Source organism: Panthera pardus, unplaced genomic scaffold (genome assembly GCF_024362965.1).
Source record: "Panthera pardus isolate Hobbes unplaced genomic scaffold, ASM2436296v1 HiC_scaffold_22, whole genome shotgun sequence".
In the NCBI taxonomy this organism is placed as follows: Eukaryota; Metazoa; Chordata; class Mammalia; order Carnivora; family Felidae; genus Panthera; species Panthera pardus.
Genome location: NW_026526788.1, coordinates 29,055,215 through 29,070,810, shown reverse-complemented (window position 1 = coordinate 29,070,810; position 15,596 = coordinate 29,055,215). Strand labels below are relative to the sequence as shown.

General features: G+C 36.1%; 1 protein-coding gene across 8 annotated transcripts in view; it reads left to right on the top strand.

The window, feature by feature from the left end:
- The window catches only part of RUFY2 (RUN and FYVE domain containing 2), a 48,653-nt gene that overhangs the window by 20,829 nt on the left and 12,228 nt on the right, over positions 1 to 15,596 (top strand). For 6 of the 8 annotated variants that reach the window (XM_019444342.2, XM_019444340.2, XM_019444339.2 and 3 more), the window contains 5 exons: positions 446 to 613; positions 1,480 to 1,577; positions 3,968 to 4,087; positions 12,914 to 13,043; positions 13,467 to 13,561. In XM_019444342.2, the coding sequence (XP_019299887.1) occupies positions 446 to 613; positions 1,480 to 1,577; positions 3,968 to 4,087; positions 12,914 to 13,043; positions 13,467 to 13,561 (611 nt within the window). Of the gene's footprint in view, positions 1 to 445; positions 614 to 1,479; positions 1,578 to 2,332; positions 3,751 to 3,924; positions 4,088 to 12,913; positions 13,044 to 13,466; positions 13,562 to 15,596 lie in introns of those variants that run through there. The other 2 variants (XM_019444344.2, XM_019444343.2) reach the window with 2 other exon arrangements.

The window sequence follows — 15,596 nt, the reverse complement described above, 5'->3', positions numbered from 1 at the left end:
TTTTGCTATATATCTGTTATGCTATTTATTTATATTAGGAAACTTCTTTTCATTCTGATATAAAATTCTTGAAGAGAAGAAATTAAAACTGTGAGGTGGGATTTTTGAGTTATCTTTGGCCTTCACTTGTACTGACTGCTTTTTTTCTTTGATTAAGGAAAATTAATACTGAATTAATGAGGCATAAAATACTTAATTCTTGAACTAGTAGAATAATGATAATAGAATCTAGAAAATACTTTCATTTTAGCAAAATATGCAGTTGAAAATATTTGGAATTTTATGTTGTTATAGGACCTGGTTGATTCCCTTTAGTGGGGCTTATACTTCAGAAGAGTACTGAGCATATTGAATAGAAAATCTTTTGTGTTCTTATTAACTGTTGTGTATCTGATTTTTGACATCCTGAAGTGGTGTGTGAGTTGAATATATATTGAAATTGCAGGATGTGGAGAATGAGCTAGCAGTACAAGTTAGTATGAAACATGAGATTGAACTTGCCATGAAGTTGTTGGAGAAAGATATCCATGAGAAACAAGATACTCTGATAGGCCTTCGGCAACAACTAGAGGAAGTTAAAGCAATTAACATAGAGATGTATCAAAAATTGCAGGTAAGGATCATTCTTAAATTCTTGGAATTTCTTGAGTTGAATGGAAATTGAAAATGACTATTTGTATGAAGCATCTGGTTTTTAAAGGGATGAGTCATTTTAACTGTGCCATATTGGTAATCAAAACCAGTGACTTTTTTCTAAATGGAAGCTTAAGAAATAGAGCAGACTATTTCTTAAGTAAGGTATCAAAGAACAAAAAAATCACCTACCTGATTTCCTTTTAAATGCTGAAAGGTTAAGTATGAAGATTAAATCTTTTGGGAAAATTCACCCTAAATATGCAGGAAATTTTTGTGAATTCTTTATACAGTATAGTCCTGAGCAAGATTTAGATTTTTTTAAAAGATTTTATTTTTTTAAGTAATCCCTACACCTGATATGGGGCTCATACCTACAACCCCAAGGTCAGAGTCACATGGTCTACTGACTGAGCCAGCCAAGGGCCCCAAGAAAGATTTAATTTTAATTGAAATGCTTTCCTACAATAGTTACAAATTCTCTCATAAAGGGACATCACTGTTTAAGTAGTTTGGTGCCAAAAGCTCTTTATATTTAATTTGAAATACTTTACATTGAAACTATTTTACATAGTTTACAAGAGTTTATTTTGTTGTTTTCCCAAAAAAACGCTGAAGGCAAAGTGTGTGTGTGTGTGTGTGTGTGTGTGTGTGTGTGTGTGTGTTTATTACATTTTAATAGCAGACTAGTAGTCTACTGCTTTACTTTATATCATAGGAGTATTTTGATCTACAGAATAACTGTTCATTTCAAAGTAAAAATTCCATAGTGAAATGGTATACAAAACTTAAAAGTATTCAGGTTTGAAAATCAAAGCCACTATAGTTTTTCTTTTTTCTAAATAGAGTTCTGAAGATGGCTTGAAAGAAAAAAATGAAATAATTGCCCGACTAGAAGAAAAAACCAATAAAATTACTGTAGCTATGAGGCAGCTGGAACAAAGGTACAGAACCTCCAGTCTTAGTTTCTTTTTTTCCTTTTTTTCTCCCTTTTCTTTATTCAACTCTGACACCTGCCACAAAAACCATTAGGAAAATTTAGTTTAGGACCTTCCCCCTCACCCCCCCCCAGTAGGATTTTGCCTTTTTTGTTTTGGTTGTTGCATGGAATCAAGTTGCTTTATATTAGGCTGATTCATTTGAATTTACCATTTTGTGGATTTTCATAAAAAGGTCTGATATTGACAATTTCATGTGGTTCAATTTATTACATAAAACAAATACACAAGCAAAAACTTAAAAAAAGTGAAAAACGAACAAAATCTATGGTGGAATTATCCCTGATTGATTTCCATGCATATTGATTGTCATATCTTTTGTCATTCACCATCTCTATCTGAAATTAGGCCTTGAGTTTGCAGTTTAGTGTGTTTCTTTGAGCTAGGACCCTCAACTGAAACCAAGAAATAATTTTATTTAAATTGAATTGTTTTATATTGGCATTTTTCACTTTTATTGTTGGAAAATGTAATGTATTTCCATTGATCTGTCATGTTGGTGTCAACATATGTCTTATCATTGCTTTCTTTGAATCTACTTATGAAAAACATAACTATTAATGCTTTATTGACATGAATATTCTTTTATTGACATCCTCTTTCTTCTTTTTTCTTTTTTGTTTTCTTTATCCCCATTTTTACATTTTGGACATCTTTATTACCTTTTTCTGTCTTTGATTTCTGTCCATTCCATTATGAAGTGACAATGATTTGTTAACTCAAACTAGGACAATTGCAATGTCATTGGTGAAATATGCCAGCAGTGACACTCAAGACCAGTACAAGCTGGTCAAAGATATATCTTTCTGAAAACCACTTGTATTTAAACAGACTAAAAGAGAATCAACAATTTTATAATATATTAAATAGAAAATAATTTATGCTATTAAGTATTTGAAAAGGGTATTAGGAACCCTATACACTTCTTGATCAGCTGCTATGGTAATACACTGCCATAAAGCAGAGTGGGTGCACTTGGATTTCCAAAAACACATTCCTCAAACCTTGTGCACAAAGGCTGATTTGAGTATTGACCTTTTGGAGGTCAGGATTTTCAAGTGCAGTTTTATCTTTTTAGCTACTTTTTGATGGAAAATATAAACATTGTTTCAAAATAAGTTAACCTTTGGTTTCACAATGTGTTGGCACAAATTTTTTCCCTCTTGGCCTAATGGCTTCTTTACTGATTTTTAAATATGTTTTAAAATAGTTTACAACCCAGATTGGCCATTCTCTTGTGCTTTAGCAGCTCAGTTTTCCAGTTCCCTTAGCCCTCTTCGATGATAGCACAACTTCAAGCCCTACCTCACTCTGAGTTTTATTTTGGTTTCTGTAATCTTAGAGAAATGTGCCCTATCCCCTCACCTTAATGTTTTAAATTTAGATTTAGAGATAACTTGAATGTTACTCTCATTTGCTTAGAAGTGGCATTATACTTCTAAAATGTGTCAGGGTTGCCCCATTGGTATGGTTTTAGGAAGAAAAGAGGCAATTTTTTGGCTAGTCGAATAGAAATTTTACCTGTGATCCCCTACAAGGAGTTAATGTCTCTTGAATATGTGGGAAATGTTTTCTTATAAAAATATCAAAGTTAAATCTAAGAAATCCTAGATGGGAGGCAGGGAGTGGAGCTAAGCACAGTGAGAAGCAATGACTTAAAATAAAAACAGCAAATGAAAGTCACATTTTTAGCTAATTTTTAAATGTCAGTGATGAACAAAAATGATCTCTAGAGAATGTTGCCAACTAATACCATATTCCTTTGAATCTTATCACGCACATGTGCATACACACACAGAGCTTTTGGCATAATTTAGTAAATGAATAAAGATCCTACAGGGAGGACTTGGCTGTTATTTGAAGTAATTGCAGGTCTTTGCTCTTGGCCTTGTAGCACACTTGATTCCTGGCATACACATCCTAGCATAGTAAATAACAAATGTGGCTTCTTCACCTAGTGTAGACATAAATACTGTGCTTTACATGGTTTTGTAAAAAGGCAGTAATGCACCTATTATACTTTCAAAGTTGATTCATAATGCTCTACATAAGTGGTAAAGGCTGTATTGCTTTGCATTGTTAATTATGAACAAGAAATAAAACAAATTTGAAGATAGTATTCTGGGCATATTATATGTTATGTTGAAAAAAAATCACAAAACAATTTCTAGACATTGTGTGGCTCTTTCACGTTTGAGTTTGTGAGTTTCCCCCCAAACTTTGTTTTCATTTAGAAATGTTTCTATTTCCCCATTTTTCTTTTATTTGTCTTCTTCACCCTTTTACACCCTAGTTCTAGCCTCAGTTTTACCCAAAGTTGATTTGAATTACACCAGATTGCAGCAAGCAGAGAAGGCGCAAATGGAAGCCGAAGATGAAGACAAGAAATATCTACAAGAGTGTCAGAGTAAATCCGACAGTCTGCAGAAACAAATCTCCCAAAAGGAGAAACAGCTGTGAGTATTTCACTCTTGGAAACAAATACTTGTATTAACATAATTTCCACTGCCCCTTTTTTGCACATCAAGATAGGATACCTATATTTTCGTTTAGTTAATGATTACAGCTAGATTGTGGAGTTCTCCTTGGGAAAAAAAGTTAGAAAACATAATTATGATAAAACCTATGTTTCCAGATATGAGTGTAATAGGCCTTTATAACTCAAAGGAACTTATATTATCATAGAACATGATGTTTTATGAGAATATTTTTATTAGTACTTCATATGATAGATCTGTATATCACCAACTAGGAAGGATGTCAGTATATGTCATTGGACTGAAGAAAAAAACAAGTTGCAGATAGTATGTGAAATATCCCATTTTTTATAAAATTAAAACCATGTACATGTGTATATTTACATATACATAGAAAAGAGTTCAGGGGCACCTGGGTGGCTCAGTCGGTTAAGCGGCCGACTTCGGCTCAGGTCACGATCTCACGGTCCGTGAGTTCGAGCCCCGCGTCGGGCTCTGTGCTGACAGCTCAGAGCCTGGAGCCTGTTTCAGATTCTGTGTCTGCCTTTCTCTCTGCCCCTCCCCTGTTCATGCTCTGTCTCTCTCTGTCTCAAAAATAAATAAATGTTAAAAAAAAAAAAAAAAAAGTTCAAAGAATTCAGATTCAGGTTCAAAGAATTCAGATTCACTCAGGGGAGTGATGGCAGATTAACAGGGGTATTTTAGTTTTTACTTTATAAACATCAGTATTTATTCCCCAGTAAGTATGTGGGGAAAAATTAACAACAATAGGAAATAGTTATATATCATATTTAATAGATCATTAAGACTACATGCCATTTATGATGTGTAACTTGCTAAGCTGCAAGATTCAGTGATTGAAGTGATAAGTTCTTCCTCTAGTCTTGCTCATTTTCTAATAGTTCTGTCAGTTATCGAGAGGGCATTTCTTGAATATCCCATCTATAATTGTAGATTTGTGTATTTCTACTTTTAGTTCTATCAGTTTTGCTTCTTGTATTCTGATTCTGTTTGGTGCCAACACATTTAGGATTGCTGTGTCTTTTTGGCGAATTAATCTTTTTATCATTTTGTGATATGCCTCCTTGTCTCTGATAATTTTCTTTACAGGATATTAATAGAGCCATAGCTGCTTTCTTTTGATTAATGTTGTCATGTAGTAAACAAAAAATTAATGTTTGCATTTTTCAGTCTTTAAACTTTTGGTCTAATATTTATTATTATCAGTATATTTGAAGTAAGTTTCTCATTGTTCACGTTTTTTATCTGTTCTGACAATCTTTTTTTTTTTTTAAGTTTATTTTTGAGAGAGAGAGAGAGTATGCACATGTACAAGCAGAGAGGGGCAGAGAGATAATCCCAAGCAGGTTCCACAGTATCAGTGCAGAGCCAGACACAGGGCTTGATCCCATAAACTGTGAGATTATGACCTGAGCCAAAGTCAAGAGTTGGGTGCTTAGCTGACTGAGCCACCCAGGTGCCCCCTAACAATCTGTTTTAACGATGTATTTAGTCCATTTACATTTAGTGTAATTGTTGATATGAGAGCTTAAGTCTACTATTTTATTGTTTTTTTTCTCATTCCTTTATTTCATTTTTCCTGCCTTCTCATGGGTTGAATATAACTTAGAATTCCTATTTATCTCTAGTGTTTTTAAGTGTATTCCTTTGTATAGATATTCTAGTGATTGCTCTACTTTCTTGTATGTTTGCAGCTTTTCACAGTCTACTGGTGTTTTACTACTTTGAATGAAGTGTGGAAGTCTTACCTCCACTTGGATCTTTTTATTCACTCCCCTTTATAAATTTTTTTTTTGAGAGAGAGAGAGCAGTGAGAGAGGGAGACACAGAATCTGAGAGAGGCCCTAGGCTCTGAGCTGTCAGCACAGAGACGAATGTGGGGCTCAAACCCATGAACCGTGAGATCATGACCTGAGACAAAATTGGACGCTCAACTGACTGAGCCACCCAGGTGCCCCTATCCACTCCCTTTCATAACATAAATTGCTTAAATATTTTCCCTGCATAATATTGAGAACCACATCAGACAGTATTAGAAAGTTTTTATTAATTTTTTTAAGTAAACTCTAAGCCCAGCGTGGGGTTTGAAGTCACAACTCTGAGATCAAGAGTTGCATGCTCTACAGCGGAGCTAGCCAGGTGCCCCTACATCAGACAATATTATAGTTTGTGCTTCAACCCTGAAACATAATTCAGAACACTCTTTATTATTTCTTCTTTACTCTTGATATTTTAAGTTTTCTTCTTTGTGTCTGGAGAACTTCTTTTGCCATTCTTTTTAGGGTAGGTCTATTGGCAGCAAATTCTCTTAGTTGTTTTGTTTCCTCCCATCTGCAGTCTTGATTTCACCTTCATTTCTTTTTTTTTTTTTTAATTTCTTTTTTTAATTTACATTCAAGTTAGCATATAGTGCAACAATGATTTCAGGGGTAGATTCCTTAATGCCCCTTACCCATTTAGCCCATCCCCCCTCCCATGACTCCTCTAGTAACTCTGTTTGTTCTCCATATTTAGGACTCTCTTATGTTTTTGTCCCCCTCCCTGTTTTTATATTATTTTTGCCTCGCTTCCCTTATGTTCATCTATTTTGTATCTTAAAGTCATAATATGAGTGAAGTCATATGATGTTTGTCTTTCTCCGGCTAATTTCACTTAGCATAATACCCTCTAGTTCCATCCATGTATCTGTGTTTGGCAAGATTTCATTCTTTTTGATTGGCGAGTAATACTCCATAATGTGTATATATACCACACCTTCTTTATCCATTCATCCATCGATGGGCATTTGGGCTCTTTCTATACTTTGGCTATTGTTGATAGTGCTGCTACAAACATTGGGGTGCATATGTCCCTTCCAAACAGGACACGTGTATCCCTTGGATAAATACCTAGTAGTACAATTGCTGGGCCATAGGGTAGTTCTATTTTTAATTTTTTGAGGAACCTCCATACTGTCTTCCAGAGTGGCTGCACTAGTTTGCATTCCCACCAGCAGTGCAAAAGAGATCCTCTTTCTCTGCATCCTCACCAACATCTGTTGTTGCTTGAGTTGTTAATGTTAGCCATTGTGACAGGTGTGAGATGGTATCTCATTGTGGTTTTCATTTGTATTTCCCTGAGGATGAGTGATGTTGAGCATTGTTTTATGTGTCGGTTGGTCATCTGGATGTCTTCTTTGGAGAAGTGTGTATTCATTTCTTTCGCCCATTTCTTCACTGGATTATTTGCTTTTTGGGTGTTGAGTTTGAGAAGTTCTTTATAGATTTTGGATACTAACTCTTTGTCTGATATGTCATTTGTAAATATCTTCTCCCATTCTGTCAGTTGCCTTTTAGTTTTACTGTTTGTTTCCTTCGGTGTGCAGAAGCTTTTTATTTTGATGAGGTCCCAATAGTTCATTTTTGCTTTTGTTTCCCTGCCTCTGGAGATGTGTTGAGTAAGAAGTTGCTGCAGCCAAGGTCAAAGACGTTTTTGCCTGCTTTCTCCTGGAGAATTTTTATGGCTTTCTGTCTTACATTGAGGTCTTTCATCCATTTTGAGTTTATTTTTGTGTATGGTGTAAGAAAGTGGTCCAGGCTCATTTTTCTACATGTCGCTGTCCAGTTTTCCCAGCACCATTTGCTGAAGAGACTGTCTTTATTCCATTGGATTCTTTCCTGCTTTGTCAAAGATTAGTTGGCCATACGTTTGTGGGTCCATTTTTGGAACCATTTTGGTTCTCTATTCTGTTCCATTTATCTGAGTGTCTGTTTTTGTGCGCATACCATACTGTCTTGATGATTACAGCTTTATAATACAGCTTGAAGTCCGTCAGCTTCATTTCTGAAGGATATTTTCAGAATATCCTTAGAATTCCAAATTGACAGTTCTTTTCTTTCAGCACTTAAAAAGGGTTGAATATTTTCTTTGGTCTTCATAGTTTCTGAATGAAAACACTGTCATTTGAATCCTTGTTCCTTTTCCCAAGATTATTTTCTTTTGGATTTATCCTTTTTGGGCTTTGGTCATCTTCTGTGTGTGTGTGTGTGTGTGTGTTTATTTTTGAGACAGAGGCAGAGAATGAGCAGCGGAGGGACAGAGAGAGGGGGAGACACAGAATCCAAAGCAGGCTGCAGGCTCTGAGCTGTCAGCACAGAGCCCAAGGTGAGGCTTGAACTCGTGAACTGCGAGATCAGGACCTGAGCCGAAGTCTGACACTCAACCGATTGACCACCCAGGCTCCCCATGGTCATCTTCTTGATACTACACTTTATCTTAGCTAAAAGGACAAGAAGCGATTGGTCAGCTTCTTGAATCTTTAGGTTTATCTTTGACAAATTTGGAAATTTTTAGGCATCTTTTTTCCTACATACATTTTCCAGTCCACCTGCTTTCTCTTCTCTGGAATTCTGATAACATTGAATGTTAGAATTTTTTTTTTTATAGTCCTGTAAGTTTCTAGTCTATTTTTTCTTTCTTGTTCAAATTGGGTAATTTCTATTGTAGTGTTGTGTGTTTTGTTTCTCATTTTTAAGTAGACTCCATGCTCAACATGGGGCTTGAACTCACAACCCTGAGATCAAGAATTGCTTGTTCTACTGACCGAGCTGGCTGGGCACCCCTCTACGGTAGTGTTTTGAAATCCATTCTTTTATCATCATCTTCATTCTACTGAGCCCATTTAGGGTGGTTATTGTAGTTTTCAGTTCTAAGATTTTCATTTGAGTGTATTTTCTTCCTTCTTTCTCTCTTTTTTTGCTAAAGCTTCCTGTTTTGTTTCAGGTATGTTTTTAATTGGTCATAGGAGCATTTTTATGATGAATGCTTTGAAATTCTTGTCTAGAATTATCTGACATGGTGGCATCTGTTTTCTCTCATCCAAGTTGGGATTTTTCTTGGGTCTTGTTATGACAAATTTTTTTCAATTGCATTCTGGATGTCTTGAGAATTATGAGACTGCATCTAATTTAATTTTACATTTGAGCAGTTCTCCACTGAAACCACACCAGCAGGGAGAAATATAGACACTGACTCTTTATACCAAGTGAGTATAGCAGAAGCCTAGGACCATTCTGGATGGGATAGAGAAGGGTGCCTAACTATGGGGCAAGGATTGAAATCTATGCTTTCCACTTACTCTCCACTGACACAGTGGAGGAGAGGAGTTGTGTCTTGTTACCATCAAGTAGGAGTGGAAGTCCAGGCTTTCCTCTTGGTCTCTGCTGGTACCATCCTGGAGGGGGAGAGTTAGAGGTATCTCATTACACTGGGCAGGGGTTGAAATTTAGGTTTTTCACTTGGCTTTCACTTACCCTCTGGCGAAAGTGAGAAATGCCTTGTTACTGATGTAGGAATAAAAGTCCAGGTTCCCCATATAGTCTCCACTAATATAAGGGTGGTAGACATCTCATTACTGCTGAGTGGTAGTGAAAGTCCAGGCTCCCCACTTAGCTTTTGCTGACAGTGGTTGGGGGCCTATTGTTTTCTCCACCTTCCACCTGCTCCACCCCCCGCCCCCAGAACAGGGTATGTATTGTCACAAAGGTTTCTATCATGCTAGGCTACCTCTTCCCGGCTCTTTAGCAAGAGAGAGGAGGCTTTTCTTGGGGCGTTTTTTTTGTAATCATTTTTTTAAAGTTCCTTTTAACCTACTACAAAAATAACATTTTTCTTATTCTGTAGAATAAGGCTTTAGGCCAAGGAGTATCACCTTAGTTGAAAACTTGCATCATTTGTACATTATGAAACTAAAACCCATCCCCCAAAACAAAAACACTCAGTAAACAAACATTTTCTCTTAATTTTAATACTTCCATAAAAGGATAGCTAGCATTTTCAGGGCTCCCTTGGCAACAAAAATCACAAGAAGCATTTAATTCATCAGGTTTCTTTCTGTCTTTTTTTTTTTTTAAAATGTTTATTTACTTTTGAGAGAGAGAGAGAGACAGAGCTCAGAGCTCAAGCAGGGGAGGGGCAGAGAGACACAGAATCCGAAGCAGGCTCCAAGCTCTGAGCTGTTAGCACAGAGCCCAACGCCAGCTCAAACCCATGGACTGTGAGATCATGACCTGAGCTGAAGTCGGATGCTCAACTGACTTAGCCACCCAGGAGCCCCTAAGTCATCAGGTTTTTTAATGATGTGAAATGTTTTGTTGTTTAAGCCTGTGCCCTACCAAATGAAAAACATGAAAAGCAAGACTGGAACACTTTTGCCAGTCACTAGAATACAGTTTTAAAACCCTGGTACTCTGTGTTACTGAATCACTTAGACAAATCTGATATTTATCTGCATTGATGCAGCTATTCCTTGACCAAAGGATGATCCAATTAACACTGTAGGGACCTGGCCCTTCCCTATAGGGCTAACCTATTCAATAAGTCTTGGGTACAACTGTAGAGAGATGTTTGTTTCTGCTGAAGCCATGAAAGTAAGTTTGTCTCTCAGTTGGTGACATTTTGGTAGAGTATGAACATGTGAACATGTGACATTTTGGTAGAGTATGAACATGTGAGCAATTTGGTAGAGTGTGAACAATTTGATTGTCCCTGATGGCTTAAAAAATTGAAATGGTTTCTGTAGAAATGGGCAGCTGGGACTGTGTCCAAGAAAAACAAATTCCCATTTTGGAGAAGTAACTTTATTGATTTCTGACTATGAAAATATTACATGCTGTTGGTTAAATGTAAGAAAATATAGAAAAATGTGAAGAAAATAAAAATTAGAGCAAACTTTTTTAACATTTGGTGAGTATCCTTTTTTCTGGTATGCATAGATGTTTTTTATGTTTTTTAGACAGGATCATGCTACATGCTCCTTAGTATTTTGTTTATTGCATTTACTATGTCATGGACATTGTATCATATCAATTAACGTAGGCCTATACCGTCATATCAGTTAACCTGAAGGAATCCTTTAGCCTGAAAAATTGTGCTTAATTCTCTGAATTTACAAATCTTTGATTATTGGTGAGATCCTTTTATATATCTTTATTTTGTTAGTTACCAGCTCCTATCATCTACTTTTTTCCCTTGGGGTGTTCAGCTTATTAATATTTATTTGTAAGAGCCCTTAATGTATTGGGGCCCCTGGGTGGCTCAGTCAGTTAAGTGTCTGACTTCGGCTCAGGTCACGATCTCGTGGTTTGTGAGTTCGAGCCTCGTGTCAGGCTTTGTGCTGCAAGACTGCTTTGGATTCTGTGTCTCCTTCTCTCTGCCCATCACCTGCTCACACTCTGTCTCTGTCTGTCTGTCTGTCTCCCTCTCTCAGAAGTAAATAAACCTTAAAAAACATTAAAAAAAAAAACCTATGTATTTACTCTGGGTATTTCACAGACAGTGAAATGTTTTCTAAGTTTACTGTTTTTAAACTTTGTTCATAGTGGTTTTTTCATTTAGATATTTAAAATATTCATGTAGTTGTATTTTTCCTTTTTTCTTCCTTTATGGTTTCCAACTTTGGTGGTCAACATGTGTTTTGACAATATATTTATAATAACTTAAAATTTTTTTCCCTTGCTTTTTCTCTCAGTCTTTTTCTGATTCTGGATGATGAGGCCACTCTGTAGTTTAGCTACTTCACTTTTAGTAACATAAACCTGTTTCTGTATTTTTTTCCCTTTTAATTGATTTATCTATTTTTGAGAGAGAGAGAGTGGGGAGAGCAGAGAGAGAGAGAGAGAGAGAATCCCAAGCAGACTACACATTGCCAGTGCGGAGCCTGATGCAGGGCTTGAACTCATGAACCGTGAGATCATGACCTGAGCTGAAATCAAGAGTCGGACGCTTAACTGACTGAGCCATCCAGGCGTCCCTGTATTCTTTTCGAATGTATAGTGAAATAGTATTTATAAACAATTTGTAAATTCCATTTAGAGGTATCTCTTCTCTTCATCCTGAATTATAAAATCTGAAATTTACTTCAATGAGAAATAATGTGGCTGTAGATGGAAATGCTAACTTTATGAAGAAACAAAAGTAATCAAAATACTAACACAAGAATATTAAAATGATGTAATATTGTGATAGTGTCAATATTATGATACGTTGGAATTAAAATTTAAAGTATTAGAAACTGTAGCATTATCAGCATATGCCTCATCTGTAATACCTACTTATGAGCAATAATTTTCAAAATGATTTCTTTTCGGTATCCTAAAATGTAGGAGTTTGACTACTTTTGTTTTGCCAGTTAGTACCTATTAGAATGATTAGGTGGTGTTTCAGATGTGAATTGGCATTTCCAGGCAGTATGGATTTCCCCTCAGTGTCTCCTTGGTCTTAGATTTGTCTTGTAATTGGTCAGCTTTCAGCAGTAGTCGGTAAAGTAACACTTTGTATGAGGGTTGATTTTTCTGTGACTGATGTTAAATTGCTTTAGTGGTGGCTGTACTTCTTATATCAGAAATATAGTTTGTTGTAAAATTTTCCCATGGCACAGAAATGTAAATAATTAAAACCTCACATTTTTCTCCTTGATTCCATTCCCCAGATGTAACTAGTTTTAATCATGTGATATGCCCTTCCAGGCATTTTCTGTGTTCTTACAGTACTTATGTTTACAGAATTGAAAAATGACATAAATTATTATTTAGCAAGGAGGTTTTGTGGTTGGCAAATAAGTTGATACCTTGGGATCAAAAAACCCTGTGCTGCTGAACTTATTTACCAAAAAATATTTATGAAAGAAAATACCTGAAGAAATGCACAAAAGTGAAAACAATCAACCAAAAAGATGCTGTTACTAAAGAGTACAAACAACTCTTGTGTGATAAATAGCACTAAGCTTCTGTGTATTTGTCATTCAAGGGTGCAACTGGAAACTGATCTGAAGATTGAGAAGGAATGGAGGCAGACTTTGCAGGAAGATCTTCAAAAGGAGAAAGATGCCTTATCTCATCTTAGAAATGAGACCCAGCAAATCATTAGTCTTAAAAAAGTAAATGGTGGTAAAACTTTTAAAAATTATATCTTTGAAAACTAAGTTACTTAAAAGGAGAAATCATAATTTATATTTATACCAAAGAGACAGAATATACTAGTCATCTTTAAAAATACCAATAAGAAGTGGCTCTTGGCTGACTCGGTTGGTAATATATGCAACTCTTGATCTTGGAGTTGTGAGTTCGAGCCCCACGTTGGTTGGAGAGTTTACTTAAAAAACACAAAACCAGTAAGGAGATTAAATGAATGTGAAATAGGTGATATTTGATGGAGCAGCGATGAAAGAACTTGGACATAGAGTTCTATTTTTTATAAAAAACTAAAGGATATGTGTTCCTAATTATTGGTATGTATACAATTTGGAGTTTCTTGTTTATTTCCTTTAAATTGCATTTTCTGTCTTTTTATTGTTTTGAAGGAGTTCCTTAACATCCAGGATGAAAATCAGCAGTTGAAAAAAGTACATCACGAACAGGAGCAAGCTCTTCAAGAACTTGGCAGCAAACTTAGCGAGTAATTTCTCCTTTTTTTCTTCACCTCTGTAATCATTGACTTGTATAAAGGTATGAATGAGTGTGCCAAACCAAATAGGAAGAAAAGTTTAAATGTAGAAAAGAAAGATATGAACTATTAAGGAAAATCAAAACCAAACAAAAACCTTAAGGATAAACATGCAAGACTGTGGATTGGAAGGATTTTGTTAAAAGTTGTGTTCAGTTTAGTAAATTTAGCTCTAAACATTTCCTGTAGATAAAAGTTAAGACTCTAATTTCTTCAAATTAGAGAATTCAGAAGTCCATTTAATATATTTTTCCCAGAAAAACAGAAACCAAATTTCCAAACTATCTGGAGAGATCTTCTTCAGACTGTTTTGAGAAGGAGTTAACATTGTGAGGAGTGGAGAGTGTTTTATGCTAGATTTGGGGCTTAACTTCATACGGCAAGGTTGGTTCTGTTGCAGTGAAGTGTTACTGTGTTCCTAGAAAGACAAGAAGGAGAAATGTTCTTTCTCACACCTTCCTCGTTGTTCCGTGTAGTCTGTGTTTTGGGTTAGCAGCTTCATCTTTGTGCCCTGATAGAACATACTGCCAAGTATCTGAGATAAGCTCTAGAAGGTTTAATTTAGTATTAAATGTATCACTGCCATGTAAAAAAAAAAAAAAAAGTGTCACCTTTTTTAACACCGAAGAGTAAGAGTAAGAAAGCTACAGTGCCCATAATCTTGTCACCTATGTAAATCCCTTTGATGTTTTATATGGTTAGGAAGTTAGTACACCTTAGAACAAAACTGTACCTGAGCATCTCGGCCTTTATGTGGATGTGGTTAGTTACATATATGTACCTATATATCATTTGTAAAAATTAAACTCAATAGAAATCATAACTAGAATGGAGACTTCATTGCTAAAGATGAGATTTCTTTAAGAAGTCTTGAAACCAGTTTCCGGTTGCCACAGGAAAGAGTAGTTCACTAAAACCACTAAAGGAAATACCAGTTTTCAAAAAGATAAAGCTGTTGGGGCACCTGGCTGGTTCAGTTGTTAGAGCACGAGGCTCTTGATCTCAGGGTCATGGGTTTGAACCCACGTTGGAGGGTAGAGTTGGCTTAAAAAAAAACAAAACAAAGATAAAGGTATTTTTGTTTCTGTCAATTCAAAGAACAATTTGCATTGTGACTCTGATAAGCAAGATTTCAATTCTAATCTGGCATCCACCTAGTGAGCACTTTGACTCGGACCCTATGCTAAGTGTTTATTACTTTATTTCCCATATATTCGTTCAACAAATATTAAGCTTGTATTATGTGCCAGGCACTATTCCAAGTGCCAAGTACTCAGCAATGTACAATCCCCACAACAAAAAATACTTTTATTAAGATCATAAAGGCTTAATGTTAAAACAGATTAGAATAGGGGTGCCTGGGTGGTTAAGCATTGGACTTCAGCTCAGGTCATGATCTGCTGGTTTGTAAGCACGAGTCCCGCTTTGTGTGAGCCCTGCTCGCGCTCTCTCTCTCTCTCTCTCTCTCCCTCTCCCTCCCTCCCTCCCCCTCTCCCCTCTCTCTCTCTCCCCTTCCTCTCTCCCCTCCCTCTCTCCCCTCCCTCTCTCGCTCTCTTTCTGCCCCTTGCTCACCTGTGCGCACACACTCTCTCTCTCAAAAAAAAAAAAACCAAAAAACCAAAAAAACCCCAAAACAGATTAGAATAGTAAAATGGGAATAACTTTTCACCCATCTCCCATGCAGTGCTAAAGACTGTGGAGTTGTAAACTCATGATCATTTGAATGTTCAGATAGCTGAATTCATCACTTTTTTTCTTTTGAAGATTTTATTTTTAAGTAATCTCTACACTCAATGTGGGGTTTGAACCTATAACCCTGAGATCAACAGTTGTGTGCTCTACTGACTGAGCCAGCCAGGCGCCCCTGAATTCACTTTTTTCCCCCCTTTTTCCTTTAGACTGGTTCATTGTTTCTCAAATTTTATTTTGCATGAATATTACTGCTCAAAGTTGGATATACTCAACAATCTATACTGAACTTTATGGG